This window comes from Haplochromis burtoni, unplaced genomic scaffold, assembly GCF_018398535.1.
Source record: "Haplochromis burtoni strain Fernald_Lab_line unplaced genomic scaffold, NCSU_Asbu1 Contig_147, whole genome shotgun sequence".
Taxonomy (NCBI): domain Eukaryota; kingdom Metazoa; phylum Chordata; class Actinopteri; order Cichliformes; family Cichlidae; genus Haplochromis; species Haplochromis burtoni.
Window position 1 is genome coordinate 609,272 of NW_024582508.1, and position 14,164 is coordinate 623,435.

The following is a 14,164-nucleotide window of genomic DNA, read 5'->3' on the forward strand; positions in this document are numbered from 1 at the left end:
ATTGTTTATTTCAAAGGTCATTCACGTTCATGGCAATGTGCAACTGGAAAACAAAGATTTGCCAAGCAGAAGTGAACAAGACAGTCTAAGAAATGAAAGTGGAGCACCTCATTTGGCATCAAGTGATAAAACTACAGCAGTGGGTCTTACAGCTTCGCCTTTCTCTTGTGCACCACACAACCAGGAAAACTCTGAAACTAATCAGAATGACAACAAAATTCAAACCAAAGGCACCAAACTTCATACAGAAGTATCAGGAGGTTCAAATGTGGAAGCCGATGCCACAAAACAAGAACAAGCAGCCGTGGTAAAAACTGAAGATGATGCCTTAGCCACATGTTCAGAAACTCCCAATGTTTTAAAGACCCAGCTAGAATCTCGCCACTTAACACCACAAGAATTACACTTGAAGTCTTATCTTGGGTCAAAAGATAATAGCGCACTCAGGGCACTTTCTGGAAATGACACAGGGCCATTAGTGCCAGACTCACATCCTACGCTTAACAAAAGCTTAATAGCTCAGGAAGAAAACACACCATTGCAGAGTGACACCACCTTCACCTCTGTCTCAGAATTCTCAGCTGTAGGTGCAGACAACATTAAAGCAATCGATTCAGCACACTGTGTCACATCCTTGATAGAATTACCACCAACAAAGCCAGACAACTTCCCCACTACTGCCTCTGAACATACTGTGTCTAATCATCTAGAAGCACAATTGGAGACATTCAAGGCAAATACAAATGCTCAGGGAAAACACTGTAAGGACGATGGTGTCGCCACAAAGAAAGTGTTCACTGTTGTATTGGACATGGACCCACAGGACATACAGCAACGGGAAAATTCTGGTTTATGCTCCCAGGAAGTGGGGTTCTCGGATGAAAAAAACACACAATATTCAGGTACAGGATTCCCAGAGATGAAAACTGAAGTCTTTATGACGTCAAACAGTCAGGAATCAGACAAAGGATTGCAACAGTGCACATTTGAAGCACAATCAGAGACTTGTGAGGCAGTCGCCGATGTGCAAGAAAAGGAGAATTTCTCTAAATGTGTCAAAAGTAGCCCAGCAAAGGTATTTACCATAGTGTTAGACATTGAGCCGCAGCCATTCGACACGCAGAAACGTGAAAAAGCCAACAGCCCTGATTTACTCGGATATTCACAGGAAACACAGTTTTCTAATGCTAGGCCTGCAGAGGTTTCCAGCAGAGCATTTCCTCAGAATAAGTCAGGGCACTTTACCACATTAATTAGTGCTGGATCAGATGAGGTTACCTTCCCAAACTCTTGTGCAAGTCCTGAATCAAACCCCTCGGTGTTAGTGAATACAGTTTTGGAAGAAGCAAACTGTTCAAGTGCCAAATTACCATGCAGAGAAAACCACAAAACCCATGGTTTAAAGCTTAACAAGGTGTCGAAATCCTCTAAATCATGTTGCGCTGTTGCTGAATGTCAGCATGCTGGTGCACAGACAGCAGAAACAACATTTCCAGATGTCAAATTAGAGGAGACAACAGATTTCTGTGACTCTGGGGAGCAAACAGAGAGCACAGTGGATGATTCTGTGGAAAGTGGGGGGGCCTTAAATGGCACACATATATTTGCTTCTGGCAAGAAACAAGTGACACCTGATAGCACTGTATGTAACACAGAAGCAGCATATGAGGAGGTGCCAAAGGGAGAAAACACAGAGGAAGCAAATGAATTTGAAAGCACAGAATGTAAAGTTTCAGAATTGCCAGTAAAACGAGACATTGCTTCGCTGCCAAAAGACAAAAATGAGGGGAAGTTGCCTGCAGCACTAGAGGACATGGGAGTAACACAGGAACAGGTAGGTGCCATTTGAAAATTTTACTGACTGGATTTTTCCTCACAGTTCTGCTCTTTCCGGACTTAATATGTCTAAGAAGCTAGGCAATCGACATATATATATATATATATATATTCTAACAGACAGGCATTAAAAGCCATTATGTTTTTCTAATTTTTTTTTCACTTATCATCATCAGTGGTAATTTGGTTAGATGCTGTAATTCTGGCATAGCAGGTGGTAAACCAGCAGGTGGCTGGAAAGACTGGAACTCCCCCTGTTTGCAGTCAGAAGGCGTCAGTGACTGTAAATACCTGTAAATAAATTCAGAGCTGCTTAATGCTGTGATCTGTAAGCTGACAGTCTCTGGAACTTTCCATAAAAAGTGTTAATTTGCATTTGAACTTCCTGATGATGAATAACCCAGACTTTCTAGGTGATTCATCTGTACCTTTTTTCTAAAATTACATGAAGCTTGTTTGACATTTAACAACCATTGTTATTTCCCTACGTTACCTTAAAGCTAGAGAATATGTGTGTGGGAGAGAGAAGCTGTGTTTCTGACATTTTGCAACTGTGAAGTTATCAAAAAAGTTTGTCTTAAATTTAGTGGGAATTTGTGTTCTTTAAATACATTTTTTCTTTTCACACTTTCCATTCAAATGCCACCATTTTGCTCAAATCCCTTCAAACTTCTTTATGGGAAATTCACAGTGAAACGAATAAACTGGCTGTCACTGTGTTTTACACAAACTAAAGTTATGCAGCATGCAAGTACACACATTTGCAAGCCTCCACAAGATTTTTGGGATTTTCTTGTGATATCAGCTGCATGCCTGTGCCCTGCTTGCAGCAGCTCCAAAAGAAGATCAGACATTAGATACGACAGACAAGAGGATGAAAAAAGGTGTAAATGAAACTGACACCAGGCTTGGAAACATATTTTTAAGACAACTCGATGTTTTCATTATCGGCATAATTAAAGCATTTTTAATAGAACAGTCAGTTACAAAGTTCCCAGATTATTACACAAGCACATTGACCATCTGACCTTGTCATAACTTTCATAGGACTGCAATTCTGTGAAAACTCAGCACACACGTAATGTTTTCACATAAATTAAAAGGACAAATAAAAGCCACGTTGTTTATTTATAATTGGATGCACTTGATTAACTAGTCACCAGCAAGTGTGACCTCTGCTATAAAAGCAGAAGTTTTGGGCACTTTGCTCATCTGGAGCATTCAGGTGTTTGTTAACACAATGTACTGTAGCAACTGTAGCAACAACTTCTCAAGAGTGGACCAGCAAATTCAATCAAAGGTCACACCATGTAATACTTAATACTTACTTAACAGTTGGTGGATTAATCCCTGACTTCTCCAGTTTGCATGGCTAACATCCTAGGGCAAGACACTAAATCCAGGTTGTTCTCTGATGCATTCGTTGGAGTTAAATATCAGGCAGAGACTTAAGCATAGAAAAAAGTGCTTGTGTGAATGAGACATTTTGTGTAAAGTGCTCAGGTAGAATAGAAAAGCGCTACATAAGAACCAGTCTATTTACCATGTTACATTTCATCACATAACGTTAGAAAAATGACTAAACAAGTATGGCCTGTTTGGAAATGATGCCAGGAGAAATGGCTCTGCTTAAGTTTATAAAGCTGCATGTGAACAAACCACAAGACTTCTGGAACAATGTCCTTTGGATTAATGAGACCAAAAGATGTTTGGCTATAATGCAAAGCACCACATACCAGTTATTTGTCAAATAACTCATATCATTTGTCAAGCACAACATTGGAGGGCTGATGATTTGGGCCAAAGGACCCGGGCACCTTGCATTCTTTCACTCAACTGTGAAATCTTTGGTAAATAAAAGTATTCTAGAGCCAAATATGAGGCCATCTGCCTAACAGCTAAAGCTTGGCCACAACTGCCCTATGCAACGGGACAGTGATCCCAAGCACAGCAGCCAATCTACAACAAAAAGACCTAAAGAGAACTGTGCAGAAATGAATGGCTGGAAACCTCAATGAAATTGAGGCAGTGCTGTAAAGGAGAGTGGAATAGAATTCCTCTGAAATGATGCAAGAGACTGATAAAGTCATACAGAAAACATTTACAACCACTCATTGCCGGTTGTGCACCATTTCATTGAAGAACATTAATGTTATTATAACATTTTGCCATTCAGGCAAGCTTGTGTTTGAGTGTAAAAAATTATCTTTTGTATTGTGCTAGAAACATAAAACGTGCAGCATGTTTTCATATCATCGTTCAGCTCCACCCTCCTGGTGGTATACACCTTAGTCATGTCCAAGATATTTTAAAAAAGCACCTCCCTGTTTGTAACCTAGCATCCCATGCCTTGTTTTAGTGTTTGTTTTCTTGTCTAGGCAAGCTATAACAAATCATTTATTTCCTAAAAGAAGTTAGCAGGAGAGCATAAAAGGAGCCCTTGTCCCCCAGGGCAGACTGCTTATTTCTCCGGCACATTCTTGTGTTAAATGTACCGACTCGCCGGGCTACCGTCAAACGTAATAATATTTAGCACTGGCGGAGCAGGGAGAGAACAGGAAGTTCTGTCATTATGCACAGACAAACATGTGGGAAGAAGAAAGCTAAAATGTGACACCACCCCTGTCTTCTGTGTCTTCAGCGTCAGATCCCAGAGAGCATGGAGCCTGAGAGGACGGCCCCGGGTTCACCAGCTGATCTGGGTTCTAAAGAGACACCAAGCAGACCGGCAAACTCCAGCAAAGAAAAGCACACCATGCAGGATATTTTTTCTGATATCCAGAATGTGGTGGAAAGAAGTAACATAATAAATGTGAGTATCAACCCGTTTTAATTATAATAATATACTGCATTACTGTAGGCTTGCTGTGCTGAACATTTAATAAATGCTACTTGTAAAAGTCAGAACAAAACATTCGGACTGAGGGAATTAAAGTTAAGTGAGCTTTACTGTTTATGTTTATGTCATAAATCTCATAAATCTGCATTAGCAAATAATACATAGCAAGATAGCATGGAAATATAACATGCATCTATATATTTTTTACTTTTTCTGTTTGATTTTCAGTACAGATGCATGTGTCTAAAAATAGCAAGTGCATGGGACAATGAGCAGATAAGAAAGGCAGTGTTTTGATTGATGCCTGTGGGTTCCCTTGATGCTACTGACAGGAAGTATCTATGAGATACAATGATTTCCTGTTTGTAGTTAGGAAGTCTAATTGCACACAATATACAGCTGTTGGATTTTTTTTTAGCTTCCATCATCCTAGTTTGAGTGTTTGTTCACAGAAAGCTGAAATAGTTTATAAATTGACAATGATAATTAATCACAAAGATCCCTGGTAAAAGTTATAAATGTTATAATAGTGTAAACCAACCAGACTAAACTAGATCTCTATGATAATTTATATTGAATGTTTGTATTTGCTGTCTTTACAATATATACACAGTTTCTTGGTTTTCTTGGTTTCACTGCCCTATCTGTTATTACAGCTATGTCCTTTCAGTACATGTTTTTTTAAACATAATTCTTCAGTCCATTTTTCCCAGCTGTATAATGTGGTTAACAATTCTGGATTACTTAAATGTAGCTATTTTATATTATTTTTTCACTTACATTACTTTCTGTAACATAATGTTTTTTGTGTCTAACTCTTGTATTGCTCTTTTTTTTTAGAGAACACCACATATAGATTTAAACTGGTATCTGAAGTCTTCTCCTGGTGAACAGATTCAGTTGGTACGAACTGTTCAAAAGATTCTCGCATGTCGATATCAACCAGCCCAACTCAGTGTCATAGCTATGACCAAACAACTGGAGGAAGCAAAGGTATACACTCTAGTTGTATTTACATCTTTCTTGCAAGAATATGCAGATTTGTTAAAATTAAAAATTGCACAAATATCTATAAATGTCTCATCTGTGTACTGCAGGAGTACCAGCGCACTGTGCAGGAACAAGTTGCTACTTTAAAAAACTCAGGTGCCTCTAAGGCTTGTGAACCAAGTGCCTTAAACAGTGCTGCAGGCCAATGGAGCGCAGCACTGCTAGATGCTTCTGCCACAGTGCAGGTCAAAGCAGCACAACTGGAGCAGGTCAAACAGTACCACAAGCAGATGAAGCTCACCAGAGCTTTTCTGGAGGTTATAGCCGCTGAGAAGGAAAAAACGAGCTTGTGAGTAAACTTGTGAGTTGGATTTTGTGCACTTGGCGTTTGATACTGTTAACTAATTGTTGTTTTGTTGTTCTGGATTTCGTTAGACACTGTTTGGGAAGCAGTGCACTACAGGCTGAAAAGCTTCATGTGCTCCTGCAAACAATGGAACACAAGAAAGCTATGATGGAAGGTTTGCTACGCTTAAGTAGCCAGTTGTCAGTGCACTTGAGTGACGCTGAAAGTTCAGGTGCTCTTCTTGGTCAGCTTGGAAATGTTCAGGAAGAATGGCGGCTTCTAAAAGGAAGTATCAAAAGAGCTCTGCGGCATGCCTCCAACTCCACCTGTCAATCCTCCCTTCTTTTGAAAGAAGCCGAACAGCTAAAAGCCAAACTCGAAGCTCTCCAGAAATCCGACTGTCAAAACCTTGACAGCAAAAGTGCCTTGGAATGTGTTTGTCTGACCACAGACCTAAAACTGTATAACCAGCTTTACATACATTTACAGTCCCAGTCAGATGCTCTCAACAATTTTTCTCTAGGTCAGAAGGAGAAAGATGAAATCGAGCATAGTCTTCAGGAATTGGCTTCCTTGCTCGGGGTCACCAAAAAGAAACTTGATTCTGTCACACTTAGCTGTGGTGACAGTTCTCCAACTAAGATCAACAAACAGCTACGAGACTTGATTGTATGGGCTAAGCAGGCAGAAAATCATATCTCTATTGGGAAAAAGTTAGCTCTTTTCCCAGAGGAGGCTCGTATTCAGATTGTCGAAATGAGGAAATTTCAGGCTGATATTTTATCTAGACAGTCCAAGATGAGAGTACAAGTTGACGAGATGAAAGAGTTGGCCTCTAATATCGAAAATGAAGAAAGTGACCAAGTGTTGAGGACAGTAGAAGACCTTTATGAAGCTATTGCTGACAGTTTGGATCTTGTTCTTGACACCATGGAAAAAGATCTTAAACAGAGAGAGAAACTGTTATGCGAGCTTGCTAGCATGGATGCCTGGTTAGCAGAAACGCATGCTAAAAGAAACCCCTGCACTCACATTGAGAATATTTCAAAAGTGGACCTCAAAAAGCTAGAGAACGACCTGAAAAGTCATGAATTAGCCACAGTGGATATAGAGAGCCAGCTAGAACTGGTGGAAGTGATGTCAGAAAGTTGCAGGAAAATAGCCATAGGGTTGAGTCCAGCAGAGAGCCGCTATCTTGTCAACAGACTTTCAGGCCTTTGGACAGAATTAGATGGATTGCTAGCTCATGAGAAAGCCACCAGCTGGGAATTAAAGGAGCTGATTCATGAGTGCACTACTTCAGATGAAGAGTTATCTTCCATTCAGGCTAGTTTAAAGCAAATTTCTGCTGATCTAGAGCAGCTGAAGATCCCTTTGACCCAAGAAACCCTTTCAGTGATTGCACAATGGAAACACATGCTAATGGAGCATCAATGTCAAATTCAGGAGCTTCAGCATTGCCTGGAGCCCAAGCGAAGCTCTGTTCTGTGTTTTATCGGGGAACTGGAAGACCGGTTCAAAGCTCTTAGCATAAGTGCCTTTGAACAAGAAAAGTTTCTGCACCTAAAGACACAAATGGAGGAATCTAAAGATATTGTCAAAGAGCAAATCCAGAATGCCAAAAACAAAGCACTCGGTGTGGATGAGAGGTTTAAACTATGCCAAACAGTCCTCGTTGAGATTCCTTTAGTCAAAACACAAAGTCAAGAAGCAACAAATCAATTGGAGGTTATAGCTCAGGAGTTGCACCCATCTGTTCTTCATTTAGAGAGGGAAAGGATTCATCATATAGTTGATACTTTGGAGTCTTGGGAGACTCTTGGCACAGATGATATCAAAAACCTAGAAGCTCAGCTCCTGCTAGGTTTACAGTTTGACTCAGAGCTTCCTGCTTATATAGAACTCTTAGAAAGCATAAGAGTCGAGCTGGAAGGACCTGAACCAGTCAGTCCAGAAGAAACAGCCATGGATATTGCACTACAACGATACTGGGTCATTTGGCGAAGTATGGAGTCTGGGATGCGAGTTTTGGAAAATTTGGGACAGAAAGAAAAAACTGACCTGAGGAACTACAAGGAACTATATTCACTTCGAGATTCAGTCATGCAAGAATGTCACTCGCAGATGGTAAGCTTAAATTATTTAGATATTTCATATATAGTTCATATTTTGGGTTCATGTTTGGGTGTTTTCAAAAACTCTTCTTTATTGTGTAACATCTGTTCAACAGGTCATGTTATCACAAGCTAGAGAATCCTTGAAAGATTATCACTGGGCTGCTCAAGGAGCAATAGGCTTCCTACACAATGCTGAAGCAACATTCTTGTCAGCTACTGGAGGGTTTTTGGATTGTGCTGAGGAACAAAGACAGACCCAAGAGGCTTTAGAAACTCTTGAAAAAGGTTTTCACGCTCATATTTGCCACCTTGTTGAACGGGTACCTCGTGAACCCTGCCTTTCCTTCCCAAAGACCGAGCAGCTCCACATCAACATCCTCAGCCAGCTAATGGTTGGAAGAGCCATACTGGAGGCCCAGGGGCAGCTCAGGCTTGAGACCTTGCAAAGGTACTTGGTTCTCAATTTCTAAATGTAAATCTCTGTACCTTTGCGTCTTATGTATTTTCTTCACATTTCTTGTTCTCATAGGTGTGAATTGAGACAGCAAAGTCACCAAAAGTGCCACAAAGACATTTGTCAACATCTTTCACAGTTTGAGGAAAGGCTTTCAGAATGTGCTGCAGAACATGAGACATCATATGACAAATGTGTTGCCCAACAAAGAAGAGCTCAGGTAGGTTAGAGTCAGCTTTATGTCATTATCTCTACGTATTGTATCTGTTTGAACCTGGCATTTAATCACTTTGACAGCATAGAATTGTTAACTGTTTAGCCATGCTTGCAAAAATGCTTTAAGAAAGACAGTGCTAATCTAGCTGACTTTGGCTGCTTAAACTATTTCATTATCTGTTTGACTTTCATGATTTTAAATTTTAACTTTCATTACATTTTCAAGCTTCTGATGGAAGATCTTCACGGTCTTGCTGGGAGGATAGACGACCTGAGAGCTGTTTGTCCAACGCAGGGTTGTGGGGTTGGAAAGGATGGTGAGGTTGGTGCCCTCTGGAGGCACTGGTTGTCATTACTTCGTGATGTTGGCCTCCTGATGGTACGCACAGAGCAGAGAGGAGAGGAGTGGAAAGACATTACTGCAAGCGTAAGTTTAAATCTCAATAAAGCCTTTCGTACATTAAAAAAAAACAAATAAATGGCAAATTAAAACTGAATTAATATTTTTTACCTCTTTTGAAACGTTTGCTTTTCACTAACCAGAACTTAGTATGTCAAATGACTTTTACTGTTTTCTGATTAAAAAGACAGAGAAGTGATCCATAGATATTGATGCTTCAATTTGATTTTCTTAGATGGAGCAGTGCTGCAGCTTTTTAGCCAGACTTCAGGCGGAGGTTCGAGACCCCACCACTGTGAACTTCACTGGAGAGGATCCACAGGAGCTTCTCGCCCTGGCTGAGATCCTTCAGACAGGTTTGGAGCAGGAGCAGCAGGACCTGGCCTCCCTGGAGCATCGACTGGAGCACGCCCTGAGCTTATCAAGTTCCCCAGGGCCTATTGGCAAAACGCTGGTGAAGATCCAAGAAAATGTCAGGAGGTGGGACTTCTTTAATATACATTTAGAAAGTGATTATTTATTTATGTCGAGTATGCTGAGAAGATACTTTTTTGCCCACAGCTTAAAAGAACGAAACCTGCTGGTTGTAGCTGCAGCCCAGGCCGAGGAGAGAGAAAGACGACAAGTTCAAGAAGAGATGGGACAGATTCAGAAACACGTGTTTCTCATTCTTCCGGCACTGGAAGCATGTTTGAATCCAAGCGAAAGACAGGTGGGCTTCGTCTTTTAATGTTTGAAACTTGGTATTTGAGATTTTATAGAGAGAGATATTAAAAAACAACAATAATATGGCTTCTTATATGCATGTAATAACAAGTAATCACCTTTAAGTGTTTAACATGTCCAACTTTATTATTGTCATTATTCATAAATGATGAAATATTACTTTCTATGAGTGTTAGATTTGAAGTTGTTCACATTATAGTGAGAAATACAAGCTATATAACAGTCAAGTTGCAAATTGCACAATTTAAACTGTTTTTTTAGGTACTCTTCTGTCCAGCTGCTCTCATTTGTAAAAAATCAGGGGTGCAGTAGAGGGAGTAGAGTATTAAATGTCTGACCCACACTCCCAGTCTCTGTCTGATTCCTGTATTTTTTGTCCTTTCCACACTGACAGGAGCTTAGAAAGGAGTTGTCTTCCCAGAAGACCAAGCTTAAGTGCATCACAGACAGTGTGCAGAGCCGATACACAGAGGTTCCTGTGGATATAGGCAAGCAAATACAGGATCTCCAGATGTCTCTGCAGAGAGCAGAAGAGAAGGTGACAAGAAAATTGATTTCAAACTGTTGAGATCTGTTACTGACAGATAAATGATCTTAAGATAAAGTCCGTTGGTGCAAATGTGTTTGTGTATGTGTCACACAGCTCATAGAGAACAGCCTCATTAAGAAACTGGCTAGCAGAGTGCTGGAGTTGGGTTCTGGCATGGAGAAGGTGAAAGCATTACTGGAGCAGAGAAGTCCAACAGTCAGTGAAGCTCAGAATGTCCTGAAGGTGTGTGTATTCCTTGTTTTCTGTTTGCTTGTGTGTCCACGTATGAAAAATAAATAAACCCACTGTTTAATTATGTCTTGTTAACAACTTTTTAAACTTTCTGTATTTTCAGTGCTGACTGTTTGTGTGTCCATCTGTCAGTGAGATTATGCAAAAGCTTCTCAGCTGAAATTATTCAAATTAGTGCAGAGGCAAAGAAAGAAGAGAAAGTGATCTTGCTCACTTTCATTTATAGTATTTTTGTAGGTTCTCGGTCATCCAGATCAGTAGTAGCAGTCTGAAAAAAAGCCAACCAGACTTCTTTAAATTTATAAAGATGCATCACCTCTCACTCACAAAAATGTGGATCATTACCACTGTGAGACCTTCCCCTACCTTTTTTTGTGACCTGTTGTGAGTGGGTGGGGAAGCATCTGGGAAGGGATCTAAGGATTGCATTGCATCTCTGTTCAGTGATAGTCGTTCCTTTACTCCTCTTTCAAACTATCTGTCTTTGGGATCCTCGAAAGTGTTACCTTTACCCATTAAGTGTAATTGTAGAGCTGAGTCTTGTCTTTTTGAAGTGCCTCTTCTGTGTTGTGCCATATATTTGTGCAGTAGCTGTTTTGGTTTCTCCTATATAAAGTTACAGGCACACCTCACTGTACTGCACAGCATACACTATGTTGTTTAGTTTGCGTTTGGGAGTTTTGTTGTTGCAATGAACCTGATGAACCAGTCTTTTACTGTGAAAATCAACTTTGAATTCACAGCTCTTTACTTATTATCATTATTATCTTTACTTATAAAGTATGCTATAATTTGAGTAACTATTTAACTTCAGATCTCATTTGAAAAGTTACAAGTTGTATAGCTGACTAAGATAAAGTCAGATTTTCTTCAACTTCCAGCCACTTTGAGTGACCTCCACAAGCTGTTTGTCAATTTTATTCAAGCCAAATGAAACAGCTACAGATTCCTAAGAACTAATGCTAATCCACATTACCGTCTTGTTCTTCAGCATGTGTGGGATGAGCTGGATGCCTGGCACAGCAGCTTGATGCTCCTGGAGAGCGAGGTGCAGGATCTTGCAGAAGAGCAGCCGGATCAAGCCCAGCTTCTTATTGACCAGCTCACACAGCCCCAGCAGCTCTACCAAGATGCAGCACAGATGGTTGAGCAGCGTACAACCTTTCTCAGCAAGGTCTAGTGCCACTACTATTGCTGCTCACCAATATAAATATATTAAATACAAATCATTTGTAGGCTACATATGCTTAATTTATTTTAGCTTACCACTCCATTTGACTGAATGCTTCATTTTCCATATATCGTCTTTTATGTTAGATCCCAAAGTGTCTTCAGGAGTTAGAAGATATTCTGCACAGCGCCACCCGCTGGTTAGGTGAGGCCCAGTCATGGCTCAGTGCTCCCTGCTCATTCACAACAGCAAAAAGCCTCCACAATCATGCAAAGTCCCTGCAGGTCAGTGAAGAAGCACGCTAACTTAATTCTTTTGTTTATATCTGTTTTATGTAATCTTCATGTCTTTATAGTTTCATTTTTTCCTACATGTATCCATAGATTGTATCCTCCAGTAAACCTCTGTATTTAGGCCTGTATTAAAATGCATTGCCATTCCATGGTCACAAACAATATTATAGTGTAGTATAAGTACTATAATAGTATAATAATATAGTATATATTTCTTATATATTTCAAAATTAACTTTACAAATTGCCTCACAACGGCAATGAAACAGCATATACAAGTCATAAAATATCAACATAATATTAAAATCAAATAAAAGTAAAGTAAGTAAAGTAAATCAGAAAACTATACAATCTACTATGTTTATTATGTTAAAGGTGTGGGAAACAACTTTAATTTGACTTTGACATTGGATAAACTGAGGTACTGTACCAAGGTGAAGTTTAGGATAATAAAGATCATTTTTGAACTGTGACTCATGCAAAGCTACCCTAGTAGAGTCCAAGAATAAACATTTTGATCTAAAAAACAAACCTAAGGGGTTCCCTTTAACAAATGTTTCTTGTTAAATTTAAATGAGATTTAAATTTCTGATCTACAGCTGGTCCTGGATGACTCTGAGATGATCAGGGGGAACCTGCAGGATTTCAGGTTGGTGCTGGGTGAAATCTCTGCGGTGTGTGACATCAGTGCCCAGGAGGAGAGGCTGGAGCAAAATGACCAACAAGTCCTCAAAATGCAAGGCAGCATCCTCGAGCCACTGGAGCAGCTCTTGCAGGCTGTTGTAGTAAGAATGTTAACACTTCAGACTTTTGGGTTGTTAGCGATATCAAGTGTTCCAGTTTGGGGCACATTGAGTGGAATTTCTGTACTTGCATTGTAGCCGGATTTTTGAAGATTGCAAGCATTTACAGTACAGACAGCAGAAAGTCTCATAAACATTAGTTATAATGGTGGGCATACACAACAGTGTTCATACAAAGCTAAATGTCTAAGACAATTTTCATTTCAGGTGGTGGAGGACATGGAAGCTGAACTTAAGACTGTGGAGAAAAATGTGCTGAAAATCAGAACGATTTTATCCTCCATGGACGACTCCAATATGTCCCTGACAGAACATTTGCACAACAGACAGGTACAGCAATGCAATTAGCTAGTGATTTATTTATTTTTTAAATAGTTTAGTGTGGTCGCAGTAGTACCGGTATAATAATAGTAATATTACTGTTATTACTAAACTGAATGGCACTGAGAGCAATTTACAAGGAAGTAAATTGAATGAAATACAACATAAAAGATGACATCAGTGTAATTAAAACACTTGTATTTACACTGCTCAGTGTTCCTGGATCAACTCATTTAAAGGGTGTGTCTGATTTTACCATCTTGGTTCATTTGTATGAAGCACAGTTAATAAAAGCAGTTTGTTCACTTTGATGATTTTTGAAGACAAAATAGACCTACTGGAGTATAAATTGATCTGTGGTTATAAAAACACGTAGGACAACCAGAAGATTTCTCAATAAGAAGTTTAGAAACAAATGCAGCGCATTTCTTTCAACCTTTACTAGAAACATGTAAATATGTATACAGTGAAATATAAAGCAGTTTAAGCTACAAATGTTTGTAAATGTAAAGAAGTGGCAGTGGCATAGATGAATGCTTAAACCTATCTGCTATCTCTCTCATATATATGGGGGGAAATGTCAAACTAACAGTTTACACATGTTTCAGGTGATCCAAGATAATTTGTGCTCAATGCAGAGGATGTTAGAAGATCTAGAAAAATGCAAAGGAGAGCTTCACATCCCACAAAGAGCAGATGAAGGCCTTCAAGTCTACTCCAAAGCCAGGCTGCTCCTGCAGTCACTCGAGGAGCTGGAACATCTCACACAGCAACAAGCCTCTCTGCTCGAGGTACAGCATGTCTGAATCCTAGCACACAGGCAAAAATAAAGATTTTGTTCTGCTATAAAAGAAAATAAATGGTCCATCAAA

General features: G+C 39.7%; 1 protein-coding gene across 11 annotated transcripts in view; it reads left to right on the forward strand.

The window, feature by feature from the left end:
- The window catches only part of LOC102290327 (nesprin-2), an 86,344-nt gene that overhangs the window by 29,561 nt on the left and 42,619 nt on the right, over positions 1–14,164 (forward strand). For 10 of the 11 annotated variants that reach the window (XM_042224726.1, XM_042224733.1, XM_042224730.1 and 7 more), the window contains 17 exons: positions 17–1,834; positions 4,478–4,648; positions 5,516–5,668; positions 5,773–6,014; positions 6,101–8,138; positions 8,242–8,576; positions 8,658–8,802; positions 9,025–9,225; positions 9,434–9,678; positions 9,760–9,910; positions 10,319–10,462; positions 10,568–10,696; positions 11,697–11,879; positions 12,023–12,160; positions 12,768–12,953; positions 13,179–13,301; positions 13,901–14,083. In XM_042224726.1, the coding sequence (XP_042080660.1) occupies positions 17–1,834; positions 4,478–4,648; positions 5,516–5,668; positions 5,773–6,014; positions 6,101–8,138; positions 8,242–8,576; positions 8,658–8,802; positions 9,025–9,225; positions 9,434–9,678; positions 9,760–9,910; positions 10,319–10,462; positions 10,568–10,696; positions 11,697–11,879; positions 12,023–12,160; positions 12,768–12,953; positions 13,179–13,301; positions 13,901–14,083 (6,585 nt within the window). The remainder of the gene's footprint in view (positions 1–16; positions 1,835–4,477; positions 4,649–5,515; positions 5,669–5,772; positions 6,015–6,100; positions 8,139–8,241; positions 8,577–8,657; positions 8,803–9,024; positions 9,226–9,433; positions 9,679–9,759; positions 9,911–10,318; positions 10,463–10,567; positions 10,697–11,696; positions 11,880–12,022; positions 12,161–12,767; positions 12,954–13,178; positions 13,302–13,900; positions 14,084–14,164) is intronic. The other variant, XM_042224732.1, reaches the window with a different exon arrangement.